The sequence below is a fragment of the Squalius cephalus genome (assembly GCF_949319135.1).
Source record: "Squalius cephalus genome assembly, chromosome: 3".
NCBI classification, from domain to species: domain Eukaryota; kingdom Metazoa; phylum Chordata; class Actinopteri; order Cypriniformes; family Leuciscidae; genus Squalius; species Squalius cephalus.
In genome coordinates, this window is record NC_137124.1 from 35,803,814 (window position 1) to 35,827,039 (window position 23,226).

General features: G+C 35.3%; 1 protein-coding gene across 1 annotated transcript in view; it reads right to left on the reverse strand.

Annotated features, from left to right (window-relative positions):
- Nucleotides 1–23,226, reverse strand: part of col4a5 (collagen, type IV, alpha 5 (Alport syndrome)) — a 54,752-nt gene that overhangs the window by 17,643 nt on the left and 13,883 nt on the right. Inside the window, exons 2-24 of the mRNA XM_079866210.1 lie at nucleotides 15,151–15,210; nucleotides 11,249–11,338; nucleotides 11,079–11,123; nucleotides 10,957–11,001; nucleotides 8,873–8,935; nucleotides 8,708–8,761; nucleotides 8,565–8,591; nucleotides 8,382–8,462; nucleotides 6,885–6,947; nucleotides 6,657–6,692; nucleotides 6,529–6,570; nucleotides 6,357–6,449; nucleotides 6,085–6,138; nucleotides 5,212–5,268; nucleotides 5,064–5,108; nucleotides 4,928–4,981; nucleotides 4,398–4,442; nucleotides 4,188–4,281; nucleotides 3,459–3,494; nucleotides 3,059–3,310; nucleotides 2,857–2,946; nucleotides 1,992–2,062; nucleotides 1,655–1,846 (exon numbers count right to left, since the gene is read on the reverse strand). Coding sequence (XP_079722336.1) covers nucleotides 1,655–1,846; nucleotides 1,992–2,062; nucleotides 2,857–2,946; nucleotides 3,059–3,310; nucleotides 3,459–3,494; nucleotides 4,188–4,281; nucleotides 4,398–4,442; nucleotides 4,928–4,981; nucleotides 5,064–5,108; nucleotides 5,212–5,268; nucleotides 6,085–6,138; nucleotides 6,357–6,449; nucleotides 6,529–6,570; nucleotides 6,657–6,692; nucleotides 6,885–6,947; nucleotides 8,382–8,462; nucleotides 8,565–8,591; nucleotides 8,708–8,761; nucleotides 8,873–8,935; nucleotides 10,957–11,001; nucleotides 11,079–11,123; nucleotides 11,249–11,338; nucleotides 15,151–15,210 — 1,689 coding nt within the window. The remainder of the gene's footprint in view (nucleotides 1–1,654; nucleotides 1,847–1,991; nucleotides 2,063–2,856; nucleotides 2,947–3,058; nucleotides 3,311–3,458; nucleotides 3,495–4,187; nucleotides 4,282–4,397; nucleotides 4,443–4,927; nucleotides 4,982–5,063; nucleotides 5,109–5,211; nucleotides 5,269–6,084; nucleotides 6,139–6,356; nucleotides 6,450–6,528; nucleotides 6,571–6,656; nucleotides 6,693–6,884; nucleotides 6,948–8,381; nucleotides 8,463–8,564; nucleotides 8,592–8,707; nucleotides 8,762–8,872; nucleotides 8,936–10,956; nucleotides 11,002–11,078; nucleotides 11,124–11,248; nucleotides 11,339–15,150; nucleotides 15,211–23,226) is intronic.

Consider the following 23,226-nt stretch of genomic DNA (forward strand, 5'->3'; position numbering starts at 1 on the left):
CCCCCTAAGTGAACTTGCGGCGTGCGCTTTAGACCATGCGCTTAGATTATTAAAATAGGGCCCAATGGGTATATGTTTTTGGAAGTCCATCAGAGCCTATCCATCCATGATAAAAGTGCTCGAAACGGCTCTGGGGGTTAATAAAGGCATTTTGAAGTGAAGCGATGCGTTCGTGTAAGAAAAATATCCATATTTAAAACTTTATACACTAAAAGAACTAGTACAGACGGCCGTATGCAAGTCGACTTACGCCAAAAGAGTAACACTTGACGATGAATGACGTAGGATGTAGGAGTAGCGTAAGCTGACGCCTCACGCGGTTCAAACAAACAGTGCTGGGAAACCTCGTGCGTCAAGTTCAACTTGTGCTCTCGTGAGAACTCTGGATTACCCAGGGTAGCGCAGCACTGATACAACGGTACTTTTTAATCCATAAGTAACTAACGCGCTAGTTTTCATAAAAAATAAATATGTAACATAATTAGGTACTTTAGTTATTATTAACACAATAACGTAACACATGAAGGCTATGTTTCTCAACACTAAGAATGAATAAATAAACGCCTGTTTCTCCAGACTCGCGCTTATCAGTAATCCACAAATCACATCACTTTCATAATCACTAAGCCATAGCGATTTCAAATTTATTAAGATTTATTGTTCAGCATTACTTGAGCATTTTATTATTTGCATGGCTGAATGATGTCTTCCTCTTTTCTGAGTGACCATGAATAAGGGAGTATTTTAAGATAATCCATGCGATCCGTGTGATCATCAAATCCATAGGATTAAGTTAACTCAATACAATACAATACGGCGGGTCGCGGGAGTGGAAGGGGGATCGAGCGGGATTCTTTATTGGTGTCGATTTTCAGTCTCTTTTTAATGATAGCATCTGTCAATCAACCCCACTTGCTATTTGGGGAATGAACCCAGCGCTATGATTGGTCAAACTCTTCTTTTTTTGTTGCTTGATTTGAGGACTGCGCGTGCACAGAGGCATCACCAGGTTTTTGCGTAGTTTAGAGTGACAAATCGTACCAGCATACTTTGAAGTCAAAATGTGTATCCGCTACGCAAAATGCGTACAGGTTGGCAGGTCTGCTGGAGGTTCTCTTGAGCGCAAAGTATATATATGTTTGTGTGTATGTTTACGTTTATTTTCATTATTGCTTTATGGTAAATGTGATTTTATATTTATTTGAGTTTGTGTATACATATATATATAGTTTCACCCTTTAAATTTACAGAGACCCCTTTAATTATAAAAATGGTTTGGTCTGGTTTGTTAAAGGGGCTTCTTTTTCTGAAGACCCAGAACTCAGTAATGTGCTGATGTCCCATTTATTAGTCAGTTTTTTTTGTTTTTTCTCTCTTTCTTCTGCACAATATTTGGTCAGTCCTTAAGTGTTGCAGTCAATAAAATGACACTTTGTTGACTCCATGAATGTCTCCTGAAAATTTTATGGAAGAACACTTACAGTGGACAAAAGAGACGGATTTAAACACCAGGTGTAAACAGGGCCTAAGATTGTGGATAGTGGATAAATGGCAATTCAGTCAGGTATTATTATGATAAATAACATATCAGTTTATTTAACTCTATAAAAGACCCAAAAGTTGTACATCTAAAGAAAACTGAACAAACACTCACAGGTGGTCCTCTGAGGCCAGGGGGACCAGGCACGCCATCACGACCAGGTCTTCCGTCGAGTCCCGGCAGACCAGGAGAGCCAGGAAAGCCTGTGTCTCCCTTGTCTCCTTTCACACCCAGACCAGTGATGGCATCGCCTGGGTCACCCTTTTCTCCAGGGTATCCAGGGGGACCCTGAGGTCCTTGTATTCCCTAAAGGGTAAATATATCACTTAAATGTTATTTACTAAAATGGCATTGAGACCTGGTGAAATGTAAAGTAATTATATTTTCTGAATAACTCTGAAGCATCTGCCACTTTAAAAAAAAAACTGAAGTACTGTAAGGAAGCACTCACAGGAGGGCCTATGAGCCCTTGTCCTCCTTGGTATCCTCTTTCTCCTTTAGCTCCAGGCAAACCAGGAGCACCTGACAAAAAAACAAACATGACATGCAGCTTGAAAAGCATCTGTACTTTATATAAAAATAAATAAAAATAAATAGCCATTTTTTTGTGAGATAAAAGTTTTGTTCTTTAGTCCTGAAAATCGTGGACAAAAAGTACTGTACATTGGTATATACTATACTTTTGTACTGAAATGTACCATGTTATTTACTTGGTACTTCAAAGAATACTGTGAACTATCTTTTGTTTTTGGACCTGAGCAGTACCTTCCTACCAAGATTTATTGTAAATAGAGATGACCGGAGATTTCGATAAATTGTATATATATATATATATATATATATATATATATATATTAGGGCTGTCAAACGATTAATCGCGATTAATCGCATCCAAAATAAAAGTTTGTTTTTACATAATATATGTGTGTGTACGGTGTATAATTATTTTCTATATAAATACACACACATGCATGTATATATTTAAGAAATATTTGCATGTATATACTGTGTATATATATTTATATTATATATAATTTATATTATATATAAATATTTTATATATAAATAACACATTTTTATTAAATATATATGCATGTGTGTGTATTTATATATAGAAAATAATTATACTCCATACACACACATATATTATGTAAACACAAACTTTTATTTTGGATGCGATTAATCGCGATTAATCGTTTGACAGCCCTAATATATATATATACTGTATATTGCGCCTTTATTAAGTAAAACATCATTAAAGAAAACATCTGCATGACACGTGAAAGGTACATATGTAAAAATGACTTAAATCTTACCTTGATTTCCAGGAGGACCTGGAAACCCTGGGGGTCCTGGGACAGGGTTTCCATTACTGAAACAATTCACACATGTCTCTCCTTTTTGACCTGTGACAAATGGCATTAGAGAGTATTAGCCACAATGTTCTTCAAAAAAAAAAAAAAAAAGTATGTGTTGTTTAGACATATTTTGTTTTCTAATATGAAATGCATGGCAAACCTTGCGGTCCTCTTTCTCCAGGAAATCCACGCTCCCCCTGCAGGCCTGATGGACCAGGAAGACCACGATTACATTCTATGTCGCCGTTGAATATTCCTGGGGGACCAGGAGGCCCTTGGAATCCTTGGGGACCTTGTTGACCTGGTCTCCCAGGTGGTCCAGGGAGCGAGATTCCAGGCTGTCCCTCATCACCCTTTTCTCCTCTCTCTCCGGGTAAACCTGGCGAGCCGGAAGGACCTGGACCTCCGATTCCTATGATTAAAGATTTCTTTAATTTAATTAACTGCATGAATTAAATTAACATGAATCAATCATACACTGAAAGAATTGTAATGAAAATATGTGTGAACTACAATTGCATAAAAAATATATTATTAAAATATTAGGTTTTAATGCTTACCTGCAAGACCTTGTGGACCAGGTGGCCCCTGAATACCTACCAAAAGACAAAAATGCATTGACCTCTGATACAAATTACACTGTAAAGCATATTTGTATGGATAAACAGTACATCAATTATAGTTCTGGCCACTTTCTCCAAAGTCTGACAACGCCACAATACATGACCTTACAACTGCATCACTGAAATGTTCTGTTCTGATTCATGACAATAGCTATGTTTCCATCCACCTATTTTTATGCGCATTTTGGGATACTGCATAAAAAAAACGCTGGATGGAAATGCCAAAGTGGACATAAATTCAAAAAATGCACACAAAAAATGTATGTGCTCAATTGAGGTGAATAAATGTTTTATCCATTTAGAAAACATGCGCTAAAAATCCCTTGATGTGCAACAGACTTCAACAGAGGATGTGATTAGACAACTGGACTAACCAGCAGACCAATTTCATTGCACAGCATCTCAAATGTTGGTTTGATCATTCTGAAATGCCTGTGCCAAAGTGCCATGACTGACTTCCATAGTATTTTTTTTTCTATACTTTGGAAGTCAATGGCGCCCATCAACTGTTTGGTTACCGACATTCTTCAAAATAACTCAAAATGTGTTCAGCAGAAGAAAGAAATTCACACAGGTTTGGAACAACTTGAGGGTGAGTAAATGATGACAGAATTTTCATTTTCGGGTGAACTATCCCTTTAAGCTTGACCTTGAGTGTTTAAATACCTGGAAGTCCTCTATCTCCTTTAGGTCCAGGTGATCCTGGCTCACCACTGTCTCCTTTTGGTCCTATTCCGCCTATGCCTGGGAACTGCCCATCCTATGGGGTGAAAAGGTTTATTTTTTAATTAAACTAATGTTAATATATATTAAATAATGATAAACATCAGGCCTATGCAAATATGACAGAATTGAAGAGAGAAATATTCAACATACCCTGAATGATGGAGGTCCAGCAGGCCCTTGATTACCTTTCTCACCCTAAATGTGTTAACAAAAGCATATATGTATGATTTCGAGCCAGGGCATTTTCTCAGAGGAGGCAAGGGAGCTAGTGCATCCTCAAAACCTTTTGGATGAAGACATACTTCGTCCTTCATAAAGTTGAATAAATATGTTAAGAAATAACATGAGATCAAATTAAGAGTAACAAAGTGACACAAGCAGATAAAGTGTATCCTGGGGTCACATGTGCGTGTAGGCAGTTCCATCACAGTGTTGATCATGCTGTCAGTGCGACATTGTCCATGTTTAATCACAACATGTATGCAATTCTACCTGACAACAACATTCTAATTTAAATTAATTTGAAATGACAAAATGATCTGTGAGTGAGCTGGTTTTTCATGAACGCTCAGCTCAACTACATTAATACTGCACCTCTGTGCGTGTGATCATCATTAGACAGTGTTTACTAAGGATTTGATGGCCTAATGTTGTGTTTTGATGACACGTTCAGTACTTACTCTCACACCATCTCGTCCAGGTAGACCAGGAGTACCTGCATTTCCTTTGTCACCCTGAGAAAGAGATGTGACAACAGCATTAAAGAATATCATCAGTTTGGTGAAATGTACTAAACGTCTATTGTAGACAGCTTACCGGATATCCAGAGAGGCCTTGTTCACCATCTTTGCCGGGTTTTCCCTTATGAAAATAAATATATCACCGTATACATGTCATAAAACGCTGTGTTTTGTAATCTGTAAACATAAACGAGTAGTTGGGGTTTCAGTAGGCATTAACTCACCCTCTTTCCAGGTTCGCCAGGTTCTCCTTTGTTACCTTTCTGGCCCCCTTGCGGACCCTGTCAGACAAAGACAGGAATGTTAATTATAAATTGAAAATGAGCAGGTAACACTTTAGTTTAGGGTCCAATTCACACTATGAACTAGTTGCTTATTAGCATGCATGTTATTAGAATATTTGCTGTTTATTGGTACTTATAAAGCACAAATTAATGCCTTATTCTGCATGACCATATTCTACATTCCTTAATCCTACCCCATATCTACACATCATCATCGCAGTTTCCAGTTCAATCGCACATTTAAATAAAGTTGTCAATCCAAAAACTTTGCAAAAACGCAGCATGAAAAACTAAACTTGTATTCAGATTGTGAATGGGTGATAAACAGAAAGCAAGAGAAGATCTCTTCCTTTATAATCACTAAGGCTGTGAATCTCTAAAGCACAAGCTCACTGAATTCTGCACTCTTGCGAAAACTCCTGTTATAATAAAAAAAGTTCTTAATTGTACAATGAATACACTTTGCTGGTTTTAAAGAAAGGATTAGCACCTACTAGCACCTCTAATTGGCCATTGCATTCACATGCTCAACAGATATGATTGTGATTGGCCACAATGCTTGTAAAAACATGCTGTAAATAGAAACATTTGACGCTCAGAGAGCACTCAAACAAACACGAACGAGAGCGTTTTAAAGCAGCGCCTATCAACGAGTACCGAATATACCAGATACTCTGTACTACCAGTACTGCAGAAATGCAGGTACCGCCAACTTTTTTTTTGTACTGACTGGTAACGATAGTACCGGTATGACGACTCTAGTTTTAATGAGTGTGGAATAGAATGAAAGGAAACAAAAAGAAAGATACATACAGGGGGGCCAGGGGGGCCTGGATAACCAGGATCTCCAGGTGGGCCGACATCACCCTATTAAAAGACAAACAACAAATCATTAATCAAAACACATATATACAAACGTTTGATGGGACCTGCTATCAAGCAATGTAACTCAAGAACATTGTACTATAAAAAATAAATATATATCATTTATATTGTCATGATAAAAATACCTTTATATCAGATATTCTTATTTGGGCTGTGAGTAAAAAAAAGAAAAAAGAAGTAAATAAATAAATAAATGGTACCTTTTCTCCCTGTTGTATGACTGTATCAGGTAAGCCTGATACTTCGCCAACCTGTCCTGGTGGTCCTGGAGGTCCTTGTAATCCACGCTCACCCTTCACACATAAACATATGCACATTAAAAACCCAACTGTTAATAAACCTGATGTATATATTGTTTCACAATGTGCGTACCTGCGTTCCTTTGGGTCCTTGAAAGTTCAATCCCATGTTTCCCTTCAATGAAAGAAGACACATTAGCACTTTGGCAAACCTGAGATAATTAAAACCTGACACTGTTTAATTGCAGCCTTCAGACTTACCTTCGGGCCTGGTGGACCAGGAGGGCCTGGGCGACCCTGAAAAACAGTGGAATTTTACAAATGAAATGATTTATGAAATTATAGCATTGCAAAATACTAAATCTGTATGAGCCAGCAGTATAAAGGGTAACATAGATTCACAGCCCTTCATCTTAAATGTGTGTGGTGGAGTTTAAATCACACAAGCTTAGAGCTGCACAAAAATAGAAACTGCAATCAGTGTCTTACCTCAAACCCTCTGGGACCAGAAGGACCAGGAGGACCTTGAGGACCTGGTGGTCCGGGATTCCCCTGTATATAGTAACCAGAGGGTTACTGTATGAACTAGAGTCATTTCACATTTATTTATCGACAATTCAAGAAATCCAAATATATATCTCTATAATTTACTGGTATAGTATGAAAGATATCTATTTGTGACTTTATATTCCAATAAATACAGTCATGATTGTGACAAGTCTCAACTGTGAGATATCAAGTCACAATAATGAGAAATAAAATTTGTTATTTATTTTAGGGCTGTCAAAATTAACATGTTAATGACACATTAACGCAAATTCATTTTAACGGCTTTAATATTATTAACGCGTGATTAATGCAGCGCACATTGTCTGTTTGACCCGTGGCCTAGCCCGTAGTTGGAGAAATGAAGATGCAGCCATAGACAGTAAAGAATGCAGCAGCAAACAGAAACGGAGAAAGAAAAAGGTCTTCTGGACAGAAAATTTAAATACAAAACGATGTCTGATGGTTCTTTCGACAAGACAAAAGTTGTCTGCATTTATTGTCGATGTGAATTAAGTTATCACCGCAGCACGCTGAGTTTAAAATATCACTTGATGAACATTTTGGTCCATCATTTTGCAAGCAATTGTTGATAAAGGAAATTTTAGTCAAACTTTGCTCTAGAGTTATGCCGGTGGAGAAGTCTCAAACAAACCCCAGCCAATTAAGCACTACAGAAAGTGAAAGTAAAAACATCTGACGCTGAATTAACGGTGCATATTCTCTCAGAGACGATGAGAGCTGAATCTACTTCAACGTAATGATAACGGTATATAACTGTCTTAATTTATTTTCTTAATATTTCTCTTATGGCCTATAAGTAGTGAAAAATTAGAAGAGAAGTATTTCGTCTTAAACAAGTTGTTTTTGAAATGAGGAGTAAGCTAATCTAACAAATTTTTTTTTTCTCGAAGCTCGTCGGTTATGGGGGGATGCACTATAAAATTATTGTGAGGAAAATTAATTGTAATATTAATATAATATAATAATAATAATAATAATTTAATACATTAATTGGAAATGTCAAATCCTCTTGATAAGTTCCTTGGAAAAACATCTATGACCTTTAAAACATGCTATATGTCTTCATGCTATATGTTGAGTATGGTTTCACTAATAATAAACATACATTTGCATAAAGCATCCATACTTTTCCATGCCCATGTTGATTAAAGTATTAAAAACTCAGAAAGTATTAATTTAAGGTACATTTAGAACAGATAAAAATGTGCGATTAAGTTGCGATTAATCACGAGTTAACTCATGACAATCATATATTGATATGAACGATCCTCATTTGAGAGGGTACACAGTAAAATCCACTATGAGTGAATTCCCATATTTGGGTCAAATTCTGCTTTAATTTCAAAGTTTTGCCCCAAACTCACGGGAACATGGAAAAAGTCTGGTTCTGTTGCTGATTAATCTGTAAATGCTCACCCTTGAGCCTGGTCTGCCATCAATGCCAGGATCCCCATTTTCTGAAATTCTATTTTCATATAGGATTTCCCCAGGGTCCCCCTACAGGAGAAAAGAGAAGGCATTTATAAACATAATTTCACACATATCCTTCATTACGGATATGTAATATGGATAATACGGATTATGGAAGGAAAAAATTGCCTTTTGTCCCATAGGACCTGTTAGACCCTGTGGAGACAAGAAAGTATTAATTATTTAGAGAATAATAAGTTCAATACTTTGAACTGTAAGTGAGTGCATGATAGTATGCTTGCAAATTTGAAATGTGACAAAGCAATACTTACTATTCGACCCTCTAAACCTGGAAGGCCTGGACTTCCTGGGAATCCTCTTTCACCCTGTAAAGAAAAAAAAAAGGTTTATTTATATTTGTTTGCTCTTTTTTAAGTTTTAATCCATTCAACCTGTCCGTAAACTGACGAAGGCTTGTTGTTTGTAGTGTTTCATACTTTAGTTCCGTTACAGCCTGGAATTCCTCTGGGTCCAGGAGCGCCATCCTGTCCTGGGAGACCCTGTCAGTCAAAAACAGCACATACAATCTTATAACTATTAACATTTAGAATGCGAGGCAAGAAGTAGACAGACGACAGAAGATTGGCACACTTACTGTATGTCAAGAGAGCCTTACATGATTTCAGAGACAGTGTTCGAAAAAAAATACAGCCCGTTTACCACACACGGTTCAAAAGTTTGAGGACAGTACGATTTTTTTATTCAACAAGGATGCATTAAATTAATCAAAGTAAACATATTTACATTGCTAGAAAAGAATTCTGGTTGCACTTTATTTTACAGTACGTGCACTTACACTGTAATTACCTAAGAAAGTACTGGGTAATATAAGGTACATGGGTTAAGATTAGGTTTAGGGGTAGGTTCAGGATTAGTACCTAGTTATTACCCAGTTATTGCAATTACTATAATAAGTACATAGTATGTTCATGGTTAACAGGACTGTAAAATAAAATGCTACCAGATTTCTTTATCAAATAAATGCTGTTCTTTTGAATTTTCTATTCAAAAAAGTTTTATTTCTATCCTGAAAAAAGTCGTTATGGTTTCCACAAAAAAAAAAAAAAAAAAAAAAAAAAAACTATTTTCATCATTGATAATAAGAAATGTTTCTAGAGCACCAAATCAGCATATTAGATTGATTTCTGAAGGATCACGTGATCAAAAGTATTTTTAAATTGTAATAATATTTCACAATATTACTGGTTTTACAGTATCTTTAATCAAATAAATGAATAGCATAAAAGCATAAAAGACCTGTTTCAAAAACATTAAAAAAATCATACTGACTCCAGGCTGACCACAAACTGAATGGTGTGTACAGTATGTCTACTGTATAGGGCTGCAACTAACGAGTGTTTTCATAATCAATTAATCGGACAGAAGAAAAAAATGTATTTACTAACATGTTATTCTACATCCTGCCAAATGTTTCCCTCCAAACAATGTGCAAACTAAAAGTTAAAAAAATATAAAAACATATACATCTGTCTGCTATATATTCAGTGCAAAAAAGTATATATATAAAGTAAAATATAAATATTACAACGTAAGTTTACAAAGCAGATGTTTAACAAAACAGACATACTCACTCTCTGATGTGTTCTGGTTTAATAATGGCAAATTGGTCTTTGCTGTTGGACAAACTGTTTTGCCAAATGTAAATACATGCCACATTAACTTTAAAGCATTTTCATATTTTTAAAACACTAAGAAGGCTCGACACAACATGAAACTTTGCTGGAAGTATCACCAGGGGCACATGAACTCGAGCATTGAGAACATTGTTTGTGTACACAGAGTTTACTAAAAAGAAAGATTTTGAACAACTCACTGTAGCTGTGTCCGCCGGCATTTTGACAGTCAAAAATAGTCGATCTCCGAATGTGAATGAACTGACTCTGAATTTTAGTATTGCTTCTTATATGAGCATCCTTTTTCACATACAAGGTCATTATTGATTTTCACTAACGACAAAACAACAAATTATCCGTGAATTTATATTGAACTAAGCTTTAGGAGCTTTCCATCTTTACTCTCCTCCCTGTTACGTTGCATTCGGAGATCGATTATTTTTGACTGTCAAAATGCCGGTGGACACAGCTATAGTGAGTTGTTCAAAACCTTTCTTTTTAGTAAACTCTGTGTACACAATGTTCTCAATGCTCGAGTTCATGTGAAGAGCCCCTGGTGATACTTCGAGCAAAGTTTCATGTTGTGTCGAGCCTTCTTAGTGTTTTAAAAATAGAGATTTTTGATGCTATCATAGAAGTGCCCTCAAGCACTCCCATTCAAAAGGCAATTTGACCGAAAACGAAAATACGGTCAAACTTAAAAGTGCCGTTTCCATTCTAATTATGCTTTTAAACGAAAGTTTGCCTCGGGTAGATTAACAAAAAGACCCTAGGTTGCATTTTGGCGAGAGTTACCCTGTGAACTATTTTCAATTTGGATTTATTAATTACTTCTTACAGCTAAAATAAGGTTATATATTTAAGAAAGCCCTCATTGATTCACTCACTGGGATTCCTGGTGTTCCTGGGAAGCCCGGCAATCCAGGAGGTCCCTGCAAAAACACAGTCAGTATTTGCTGATAACTGTGGATCCATTATGAGCCAGAGGCTGTTACTGAGAAACTCTCACTCTTATTCCTTTGGTCCCCACTGGCCCTGAAGGTCCATCATCACCCTGTGAAAGAAAGAAAGTCCAGTCTTAATAGAAGCAACAGTATAGCTGATCAGTAACAGATTCTGGTTGAACAGCAATTATTATGCTTATGATTATATTAATATCATAATGGCCTGACCACTGACCTTCTCTCCACGAGGTCCAATCGGCCCCTCTGGTCCAGGGAAACCTGGAACACCTGGCTGGCCTGATAAACCTGGAAACCCTCGCTCACCCTGTCATTAAAAGTTAGGCAAATATTTAAAGAACAACATAAAAGAGACCAAAGACATTAAGATTAATGTTACAAAAAAGTTAAAGATAATGCACATAGAACAAACAAAAAAAACATAAAAAATATTGTAAAAATTAAAGAGATCCAATCAGACTAGTGTCTAAGGGCATGTTTACACAACAACGATGTACTAATAACGTAAACGTTTTTCCTTCGCGTTTTAAAGTAAATATATTAAAGACAAAATAAAGACAATATTGTCAAAACAATCCCCGCTCACATGGATCCGCGGAAACGACTAAAAACGCTGTATTATACATGTCAGGCCAGTAGTTGGCGATGTCACTTTGCAAAGAAACACTACGTGCCTAATAGACTGAACACGTAATATGCAAGAAATTTACCTCTTTTTTTTAAACTTTATTTTTATTCTTTATCCTTTTGAAAAAAAAAAAAAAAAAGACAAAAAACAAACAAAACGAAACAGAAAAAAAAACCCCAGCAACAACAACAACATACAATCACATCTAAACAAGACAGAACAATCGTTTGGTCACTCATACATTCTTACATAAAACAACATTGATGAAAGTATACGTAGGATGATACATTGGTCAATAAACATGTCATGAGGTCGTAAACACAATCAATTTTTCCCAATACTGCAAATACTTATCCATTTGTAAAGCGAAAGTAATCCTCTCCATATTTTGGACACTGGTCATAATGTCCAGCCATTCAGCCTTTGTTGGGGGTTCAAATTGTAGCCACTTTCGTGTTACAGCTTTCTTGCTGGCTGCTAATAATATCTTTAAAAGTTACTCGTCTTTCATCATCAAATGAGCTGCTAAGTTGCCCAGGTAAACTGTAGAAAATGAGCAGTCAATTCCATCACCGAAAATAAAATGTATTACTTATATTACCTCCTGCCAATATGACTGAATGGCTGGGCAGCTCCAGAATGCATGAAAATTTCCTCCAACATAGACCACTTCCCTTCTCGCAAGTCTGAATAGATTTTTACAAAGTATCTAATAAGATTCCGCCAACAGAATTCTCTCCACACACCCGAGCTGGTAGAAGTTGCCTGTACAGAACAGATATTCAGCCAGTCTTCCTCTGAAATACCTAGACCAGATTCTTTTCCCCATTTTAATCTAACCTTATTGGTTGATTGTTTCTTTATGGATTGAATGGCTAGATATAGTTTTGAGACAAGTTTCCTATTATCTTTATTTTTATATATGTCGATAAATAGATCAGTTAAATTGGTGTCATGCTTCTCCATGTATCGTATCTCTTTATTAAAATAAGTCCTAGTTTGTAAATCATTTTTTACCCAGACCATATTTATCAGAAATCTTTTGAAAGCTATCTAATTCTCCCTTTGATGAAATTGATCTAAAAGAGGTGATGCCAAGCCTATACCAGAGCTGAAACCTCCCATCAGCCCTTGCTGGTTTAAAGTCGGGTTCGAAAGCAACCTATCTTAATATTCTAGATTGTCTTTCAAGTAACGGTGAATGAAATTTACCTTTTTTACAAATTTGCGTTTGTGTGGTTCACACAGTGACAATAACGTTATCATGAACGGCCAACATGCATAAAAAGTTTTCCGTTTTTAGTTGAAACCGGTGTCGTGTAAAGTCTTCAAAACCACTAACATTTAAGCATAAAGTGATACATTACCCAGTGCAGCACTTCTGGAGGCACAGATTAAAATGAAAAGAGTCAGGCTTATGTTGAGTTCATGTTCACTTCATTTTGACAAATGAATATAGTAGAGCTGCACGATTCTGGATAAATTGAGAATCACAATTTTTTGTTTTAAATTGAGACAACAATTCTCTCACGATTCTGAACAGACAATTAAAAAAATAATATGCAATTTACTAGAGGTTCTAATAAAATGTTAATTGTTGCTTATTTAAAAATATTTAATTAATTTGAAAGAATTATTTTAAAAAATCAGTTTGAATGAATGATTCAATGAATCACTCAAATACTTTGCTTGTTTCATTAATGGAAGAATCAGCGTTTTAGAACAAATCTATTAAATGAATGATTCAATGACAAATATATATTTTTAACACGATGCCACCTAGTGGCATAACAATGTAATAATTTTATCGTTATTTGAAGAGCGAAGTTACTTTTAACTCTTTCCCTGCCAGTGTTTTATTTTTTAATTTTTTTTAAGTTGCCAGCCACTGCCAGCGTTTTTGATCATTTTCACAAAATTTCATGGCCCCCAGAATATTTTGTTGAATGAATATCTTAACATGCAATATATCAAAAGAAAGAACAGAGCCCCTGCTTCCTGCATTCTTTTTTTAATCGACACTTAAATATGGGCAAGTATCATAAAAAAAGCAACATTTTGAGCAAAAAGCTGAGAAATTCACATTTTTGTCAAAGACTACATCCAGATTGAATTCAGAACGATGATCAAAACATAGATGGAGTAGATCAAGTCCATCAACACCCTTAATGCTTGCACAGTCCTATAACTCATCCTGGGTCGTCATTTCATTCAGTAACATTAGGTAGTTTTGATTTATATGCTGTTTAATGTTGGTGATCGCGTTATTTTACATATGCTTATGATTACATATTATATCGCTTGTTTCTGCATCGTCTTCGCATGGAGATTCAGTCCTAAAACACAGATACTCTGAAAATTCAGTGTTTGGCGGGGAAAGAGTTAAAAGGTGATTTTGATAGCTACCATAGCTATTATATACGAACTATAAACTTTTATCCCAGTTCTTCTGTAATAATTTGAATATTTGTAACACAGAAATAATGATACTGTGCGGTTGAAAAGACTGTTTGTGAAGCTGTTTCATACCTAAACATGACAACGGCAGATTTGAATTTTGCCAAGGTTTAATAGACAGGCGAATCATTGTCATTTAGGAATGAGATTGTATGGGTGTTTCAATCGAGATCGCGATCTTTTGACGATTAATCGTGCAGCTCAAGAATATAGCTAGGCCTACTGAAAGGCTAGAACAACATACATGCATTTACACATTTATATGAGCCTATGGACATCAGTCTGCAGGTGCGTTCCATTCGACCATAAATGCCCTATGAAGTGGACTTCACAGGGTATTCCACCAGTGAGATTCTAATCCAAAGGGATTGTACATGTTCAGTTAGAAGGCACTGTAAACGGCATATGGAATAGGGGGAAATCATATCACTTCACATGAAGTGAAGAGGGAAATTTATCCACCAGTTACTGCGCATCACTCTAGTACTGCAAAAAGTTTGACTAAAATAAATGCAGTTAAAATTATTAGAGGCTACAGCATTTTTATTGAGTTTATTTAGTCCAGGTGTAGTTTGTGTACGCAGTTGTGAGATGAGACCGTTACAGTGCAACCATCATGATTAGATCTAATGAAAAGTTAGTTATTTTCATACTAGACATCACAATAGACCTTTAATGTTTTCAACTTTGACAATTTATTTTAATTAATAATAACTAAACATTTGTATACACATTTACATAGGCAGCCTACACATGGATGTACTGTACATTAAAGTATGGTAAATGTTATTAGATTTATATAGATTTAAATATATTGTGTCATCATACCACAAACTTCTCTAATATGCGTGACTCAATTTTTTTGTCTGAATGTGATGATGTTGTGATGATTTTATCAAGTGAAGTGAACTTCAACAGATATCCCATCCTCAGTGACTAGGGAGCAACGAACACTGCGTGGAGACCATGTCGAATGGAACGCAGCTTACTGTATATATATATATGTGGTGGTTTATTTATGGATAAACACTCACCTTCTCTCCTTTCACCCCACTGCAGTCACACTTCGATCCAGTCCCACAGCCATGACACGCCTGAAGACACAAAACACAATTATTCATATCATATCCACATATTTTGGAGACATATACTAATACATGAAATGAAAAGCTTGTAATAATTAAGATTTTTTTTTACTAAAGAATACTCTTATGCTCACCAAGGCCACATTTATTTGATAAAAAATTATAATTTGTTAGCAATTAATAATAATGAATTTGATAACATAAATGCAAGCTTGGTGAACATAAGATACTTCTTTCAAAAACATAAAACAATATCTTTAACTTTTGACCATTAATGAATGCACATGAAATGATCATTAGCTATAAAATCCACTTCAGTGTCATAAATGAATTCTTTGTTCAAGAGCATCTTCATAATCCATTTAAATTAAGTTTCACAACTCATAATCATCAGATGATCACTGAAGTCATCAATCCTGATACAAATAATGAAGCTTCCACAAATGTTATCAAACAGATGTAAACCACATTACCAAGTGACTACAGCCTTCACAATAGCATTTCTAGAAAATACCATTTCACTGAAAATAGAATATGTGTGAATACCGTAAATCTGCAAAAGGTACATTTCAAGAGGCAATAGTGTTAACTGGAATTTGCGTGACATACTTCCACCTAGTGGTGTGGACACAGCAATATACAGAATAGCTTTTATTATGCAACTGATATAACTAGTGAACATGATTTTAAACATTAATCAAATGTAATATTCATTTATGTAGTTCTTTAGAGTTGAAAAAATATCAAGAGTGCAAAATTGAAAATAAATACAAAACATGTCTACAGCTTTATGAGTGATATCCACTGTTGATGAATCAGAATAAATGATAATTAAAGCACAGCTATTAATTGATTGTACATTGTGGTTGCTTTCTTTTTGTGCTATAAAAGACACATGGGCATTTTTCATACAAACACTAGATGGCGCTATTTGCTTTCTCTAGTCTAGAAATAACCACTAACTCTTAAAACAAGATTACCAAACAGAAACATTAGAAATTCAATAATCGTCCTTAAAATTTAAGTTTTTAAATGCGAAATACTTTTATTTAACAAGGATGAATTCAACTGATCAAAAGTGAGAGTAAAGACATTTATAATGTTACAAAAGATTTCTATTTCAAATAAATGCAGCTCTTTTGAACTGTCTATTAATCAAAAAATCGTGAAAATAATGCATCACAGTTTCCACAAAATATTAAACCGTTTTCAACATTGATAATAATAAGAAGAAATGTTTCTTGAGCACCAAATCAGCATATTAGAATGCTTTCTGAAGGATCATGTGAACACAGAATACTGGAATAATGACTTGCTAAATAAAAAAAAGAGTATATTATATTCATATTATATAATAACTATCAATATTAATAGAAAATTGTATAAATATTTAACAAAAGTACTGTTTTATGGCATTTTTGGTCAAATAAATGCAGCATAAAAAAGATGCTTCTTTTAAACCAATGAAAAAATCTTCCCGACCTTAAACTTTTGAACATTACTAAAGTACAATTTGAGACAGACTTCACGTCTTGTGTGCTCCTGTTCCTCAAGTCAGGCATCTCATTAGGTTTTGAGACACAAACAATGTTTTACAGCCTGTGTTGAAAATGATTATTATTGCAAATGAGATCACTGCTTTGAGAAGTCCAACTATCTGTTTATTATTATTTTTTCTTTCTTTTTGTGAGATTGTGTGAAGAGGACTCTTCGATATGAGAGCAGAGATTTATGAATATGTTCTAAGCAACTTTGTATAGCGAACTTCACTAGCAAAAGCCACAAAGAAAATGTCGGCTACATGTTTGAGTGCACAAAGAGAACAGCAGTCCTGCGTTTTAGAGCTCAAAACAGACAAGCCGAGTGAGTTTCCATGGCTCCTGGCATTTTGCTTAGGTCAGCAATGTTATATATATATATATACGGTTAACCTTTCACACACAATGTATTGATCTGGCTGACAGGTGTCAGAGGAACAGAGTTTGATTTAACATTCCTAAACAATGCATGCATATTGAAATCGACAACACTGAGTTACATTACATTATAAAGCACCCAGCTGAATATATATACACTAAAGAGACCTCGATATTTTAGATCAAGGCATCCCTGACTCATGATAAAAAACACAATATAAATCAAAGTCAAATCAGAATCAAAAGCACACCCAAAGGACATTTAACAGAGGCTTATTAAAATATTAATCTTTTGGCAGAGCATCTCAAGACCTGCAGAAAAAGCAGACAGAGACCAATTAAAACAAGCACACCTTTTTGACTCAGTCATTCTGCTATTGAAAAAGACTCCTGTGAATTAAAGGAGGAGATGATCTGTGAGCAATGAATGTTCAATGCACTTCATACTTGAGGGCAGTTGACAAATCATTTACAGTATCTATGAACTTTTATTATCAACATCAAGACTTTAAAGTATATGGATGTGTATGAAGGTATGACGAAAAGTGTAAAAAAAATAATGTTTAAAATAATTTTAGATATAACACGTCACATTACAAGACATGTACATTTAAAGGGATAGTTCACCCAAAAAGGAAAATTCTGTCATCATTTACTCACCCTCAGGTTGATTCTTTCTTCCACTGAACACAAAAGAAGATATTTTGAAGAATATGGGTAACCAAACAGTTGATGAACCCCTTTGACTTCCATAGCACAGAGGGGAAAAAAAGGGGTCCATCAACTGTTTGGTTACCCATATTCTTCAAAATATCTTCTTTTGTGTTCAGTGGAAGAAAGAAATTCATACAGGTTTGGATTGGAACAACTTGAAGGTGAGTGTGACAAAATTTACATTTTTGGATGAACTGTCCCTTTAAGTATTCAAAGTCAAATATTGACATTGATATTACTCACGAGCATCTTCACAATGACAAAAAACAATGTATTGATAGATGCATCACCATGAGGGACAGTTAATTTTACTGTTTTATATAAAGCTAATTAATTATAATTATATATACTACACCCCTAACAGAAAGAGAAAACAGAATTTTGTCATATTTTGTTATCCTTTGGTGAGTCATTTGTCCTCAAACTTTATACAACTGAGAAAAAAAAAGCTCTGTATATAGTATAATAGTATAATATATAGTATAATAATTTATACTTAAACTTAAACTTTGGGTTCGGGAAAAATATATCTACATTATTAACAGAAGTCTCTTATGTTCACCAAGGCTCCATTTATTTGATAAAAAATACAGAGATATTGTCAAATACTATTACAATTTAAAATAACTGTTTTACATTTGAATGGTATTCTATTCCTGTGATGGCAAAGCTGAATTTTCAGCATAATTCCTCAAGTCTCCAGAGTCACACAATCCTTCAGAAATCCTTCTAATAAGCTGATTAGCTGCTTATGCATATGCTTGAATATGATGATTTGCTGCTGCTCAAGAAACATTTCTTATAATTTTCACATAAAAGAGATGTGCTGCTTTATATTTTTGTGGAAGCTGTCAAACATTTGTACAGGATTCTGTGATGAATAGAAAGTTTAAAAACAGCAGTATTTATTTGAAATAGATTTTTTAAACAAAATAAAAGTCTTTGCTGCCATTTGTGATCAACTTAATCGATCCTTGCTGAATAAAAGTATACATTTTCTACTGACCACAAAGCAGTAGTGTATAATTATTTTTTTAAATATAATTTATTATCACATATATTATGTTACGTATAGACTTTGCACTTCACAACAGTTTTGATCAATTTAATGCATCCTTGCTGAATAAAAGTATTAATTATTATTATTATTATTATTTTAATCTTACACGCCCCAGACTTTTGAATGGTAGTGAGCCATACATGAGCCAACAATATTAGCCAGTAACTGGAAAAGTTGAGAAAATCTATTTTTGCTAATAGATATCCATGCAGGTGTTGACAAATGTTTTTGTATGTCTAGAGAACAGAGTTTGAACAGGGCCACCCAGTGGAGAATATTAAGCAGTGCATCGATTCATCCATTGAAGCAAAATGCAAATTCCAGTCTAGGGCTCGGTGGATTAACTGACCCCTAGTGAAAGATGGCCTGAGGGCAAATGAATGCTGGGAGCAGACAGAACTAAGTGGCAGCAGACCACAAATAATGTGTGTGTCTGAATGGCCCAATCAAACACTCACACGCACATATACAGACACGTTCATACAGCACAAATGGGTATGTAAATTATAAATTCGGGAGTAGCATAAAGACAGGAAAAAGAGGTGATGTATAGAGAGGTATGTTGTGTTTTCATGTTTTATGGGGACATTCCATAGACATAATGATTTTTATACTGTACAAACTGTATATTTTATCCCCTAACCCTAGCCCTATACTCATCACAGAAACTTATGCATTTTTACATTTTAAACATTACTTAGTATATAAGCTGTTTTCCATGGGAACCAAAAAATGTCCCCACATGGACAATGATTTGGGATATTGCCATCTTTGTGGGGGGATGCCAACCATAGGGTTTACCACACACACGGATCACATGTGTTCTCTTACACTAGTTTTTTAAACATAAACATTCTAGGTTGAAACTAAATAAATAATGTAAAGTTTGCATTTTAGGTGCTCTGACATTTTGAATCACCTTTTAGCATTCAATTCATTGAAATGGTCCAGCAGTGTGACAAATCCATTTTGCTCAGTTCTCACACTTTTTAACATAAACAAACTGAAACACTATTTTTCCCCCTCCAGGCACCATTCTGCAATAAACAGTAAGAATAACACATTTGACTGCATTCCTTTTCCACTCTCACTGCTGGATTTTCATGACTTCAAGGCCCATAAGAATCTCTTCTAAAACATGTTTTAGGGTACAACCCTTTCAAATCTAATGGAGCAGAAACCACCTCTCTCTGATCGGTTCATCCCTGGATTTTTTTAATTCCTATTCCTGTGGAGTAAAGAAAAGAATGACCTTCAACCTCTACCAATTAACCAGTTGAGGCGAGTGAATTGTGTAGGGGCGACGGGTGAGGGAAAAACGTACAAGGTGGTCAAATGTTTATCAAAGTATAATCTCAGAAGATAGTCTTATTGCCAAAAAATGACAACTTCTTGTCTTCAACAAGTCTCCTACTCAATGAGGAGCTTGACTTTTACCTGAACAATAAAATGAAGCCTGTTCCCAGGACTGCAAGGAAAACCAATATATTTTTACAGATAGTCAAACTTTCATGCTTAGTAAGTGTTTCTAGAGCAGCAAATCATCATATTAGAATGATTTCTGAAGAATCATGTGACACTGAAGACAGGATTAATGATGCTGAAAATTCAGCTTTGCCATCACACAAAATATATTTTAAAATAGAAATTTCACAATTTTACTGTTTTTAATCAAATACGGTAAATGCAGCCTTGTTGAGCGTAAGAGACTTCTTCCAAAAACAGTAATAAAACCTTACCGACCCCAAACTTTTGAAGGGTAGTGAACCAATAAATAACTGATAAATAGCATCCCACAATGCCATTACACCACAGCATTCTATAGGAAACAACAGTTTTCACAAGAAGCCTAATTTCATTACTGTGTTAATGCTGACATAAATAATTGTTATAATGAATAACTAATATTATTAGTATTAATTAAATTATTGTTTTTATGTAAATGCTGTTTAAAATGCTTAATCAAGTATGTATTACGTAAATTCTAAATTTAAACTAATAATGATAATAGTAATAATAATATTCATTCCTGTATTTTTGTTGTTTAATTATTTAATTATTAGTAAAAATAATTAAGAATATGCCTTAGAAATCAGACACTTGGTATTAGTACTTGCCATAAAAATCCACTACTGGTGGGTCAGTCTAGTTATCTCATCAAGCAAATTATCTCATCATGGAACAACACCATATCTTAACAGTTCCTGAATGGTGAAATCAGGTCAGTGATGTTGTTGCATTGTGCATCTCTTGTCTGGTGGGCTAGAATCAAAACAGTATGCATAAGTGCTCCTGATAAGGAAGAAAAAGACATCTCTCACAGAGTGACACAGAAAGACCGTGGGACTGGGACTGTAAGTATGGGTTTGGAAGGGACAGCAGGGGAGGCTCTTGAGTCAGGTCATTACTTCAACACCTAATCTGGAATGCATCAACCAAAACAAGTCTGGTTACTGAATTCAAAATGAGGATGTTTGTCATCTAGTCACATTTACAAGTATCAATACTGTTCACATCTAAAACACACATTCATGAAATCAGACATTAAAGTGATAGTTCACCCAAAAATGAAAAATCAGTCATCATTTACTCACCCCCAAGTTGTTCCAAACCTGTATGAGTTTCTTTCTTCTGCTGAACACAAACGAAAATATTTTGAAGAATACGGTAACCATGGTCCCCAATGACTTCCATAGTATTTTCTTCCCATACTATGGAAGTCAATGGGGACCAACAACTGTAATATGTTACCAATATTCTTCAAAATAACTTATTTTGTGTTCAGCAGAAGAAAGAAACTCATCAAGGTTTGGAACAACTTGAGGTAAATGTAAATGTTTCATTTTGGGGTGAACTAGCCTATCCTTTCACAATTTCTGACTTCCTATGAATTGCTGGACATCTGTGTCCAATTCACTAACCTAACTGATAAAACTCTTATCAAATTCTCAAAACACACACATTTCCCAAGAGAAAGTGAAATCGACATATTTCTCCTATCAAGCAAGCAGTAAAAATGTCTGAGAAGGCACAATATTTGCAGAAACTATCACCTAATCTGCACTTGTTTAAAACGAAACAATGTCAACATGTCCAGGTGCTCCGAATGTGATTTTGGTACAAACAGCATTCTCTCTAAATATTTGCAGATCAGTATAAAGCGGTTTATGCAACAGCAGCTGGGTTTATAAAGCATGGAGTCCCTCCCTTCACCACTAGAGGAACACAGAAAGAGGGATGATGTATATACTGACAGTAAGGGTCAACAGTTCTAGACTGCTATATAAACAGCTCCTCTCTTGGAATCAGCTTTCATTTGTAATATCAGAGCAACTATAAAAAGAAAAACAAAAATTACAATGACGTTCGCAGAGTGGGGATCACAGCAGAGAAGTACTGGACGTGGACTGGCACTCCAATAAATGTGAGACAAGTTCTCACCTGAACTATAATCTGGAGATCTAATTCTATCCCCCACAGAGCGTGTTCAAACCTGCATGCCATACCCAGCTTGCATATGAATCTAAAACTGCAGGGTTCAAATGAATTAAGCACTCTTGAAGTTTGAGGCAATAGCTTAGATCTAGATGCTTTCGGGAATTTTTGGGGGCATTTTGGGATGCACTATACATTTCAAAAGTTTGAGGTTGGTAAGTTTTTATTAGTGGTTTTGAAAGAAGTCCCTTATGCTCACCAAGGCTAAGAGGATATTTTGACTTTGACTGTTTTGAAGATGATTTTTTCTCTTCCATAGTCAAAGCCTTCTAAAAAAATCCTGTGTTGTCACAAGGCAAGAGGAGGATAGATGATGAAATGCCACAGATGCCAGAGCATGGGCTAGGGAAAACACAATTAAATATTGCATGTGTTTCTGTGTTACTCTGCAATTACTAACTTGCAAATATCCACATTCACAAAATAAAACAAAACAATGCATGATCAGAAATCCCATGAAATATAAATCTAAAGGACGACAAAGGTAATAACTGAATTTCCTTTTCCCCCCCTCTAATCTAAACAGGTATGTTTTTGAGATCTAAAGCCTCATCTGATTTACTGTTTACTGGAAACAGGGCAAACATTAGCTGCTCTTTACATGAACATGCACACAGTGAAACAGAGTTACACAGGGGAGCCACTACTGCCTCCATTCACCACTAATAGCAGAAGCAGATGGGAGAGAACAAGAGGCAAAGAAAATGGGGAGCTGAGGAAGACCCAAGAGTTGAAAAGCAAGGGTGTGTATGACATGGAAAGTAAATAGGTTTGCTGTTTAGGGAAGAAGCACATGACTCTGGTTCTCTAAAGATGTGAGACTAATTCGTGTTGAAACAA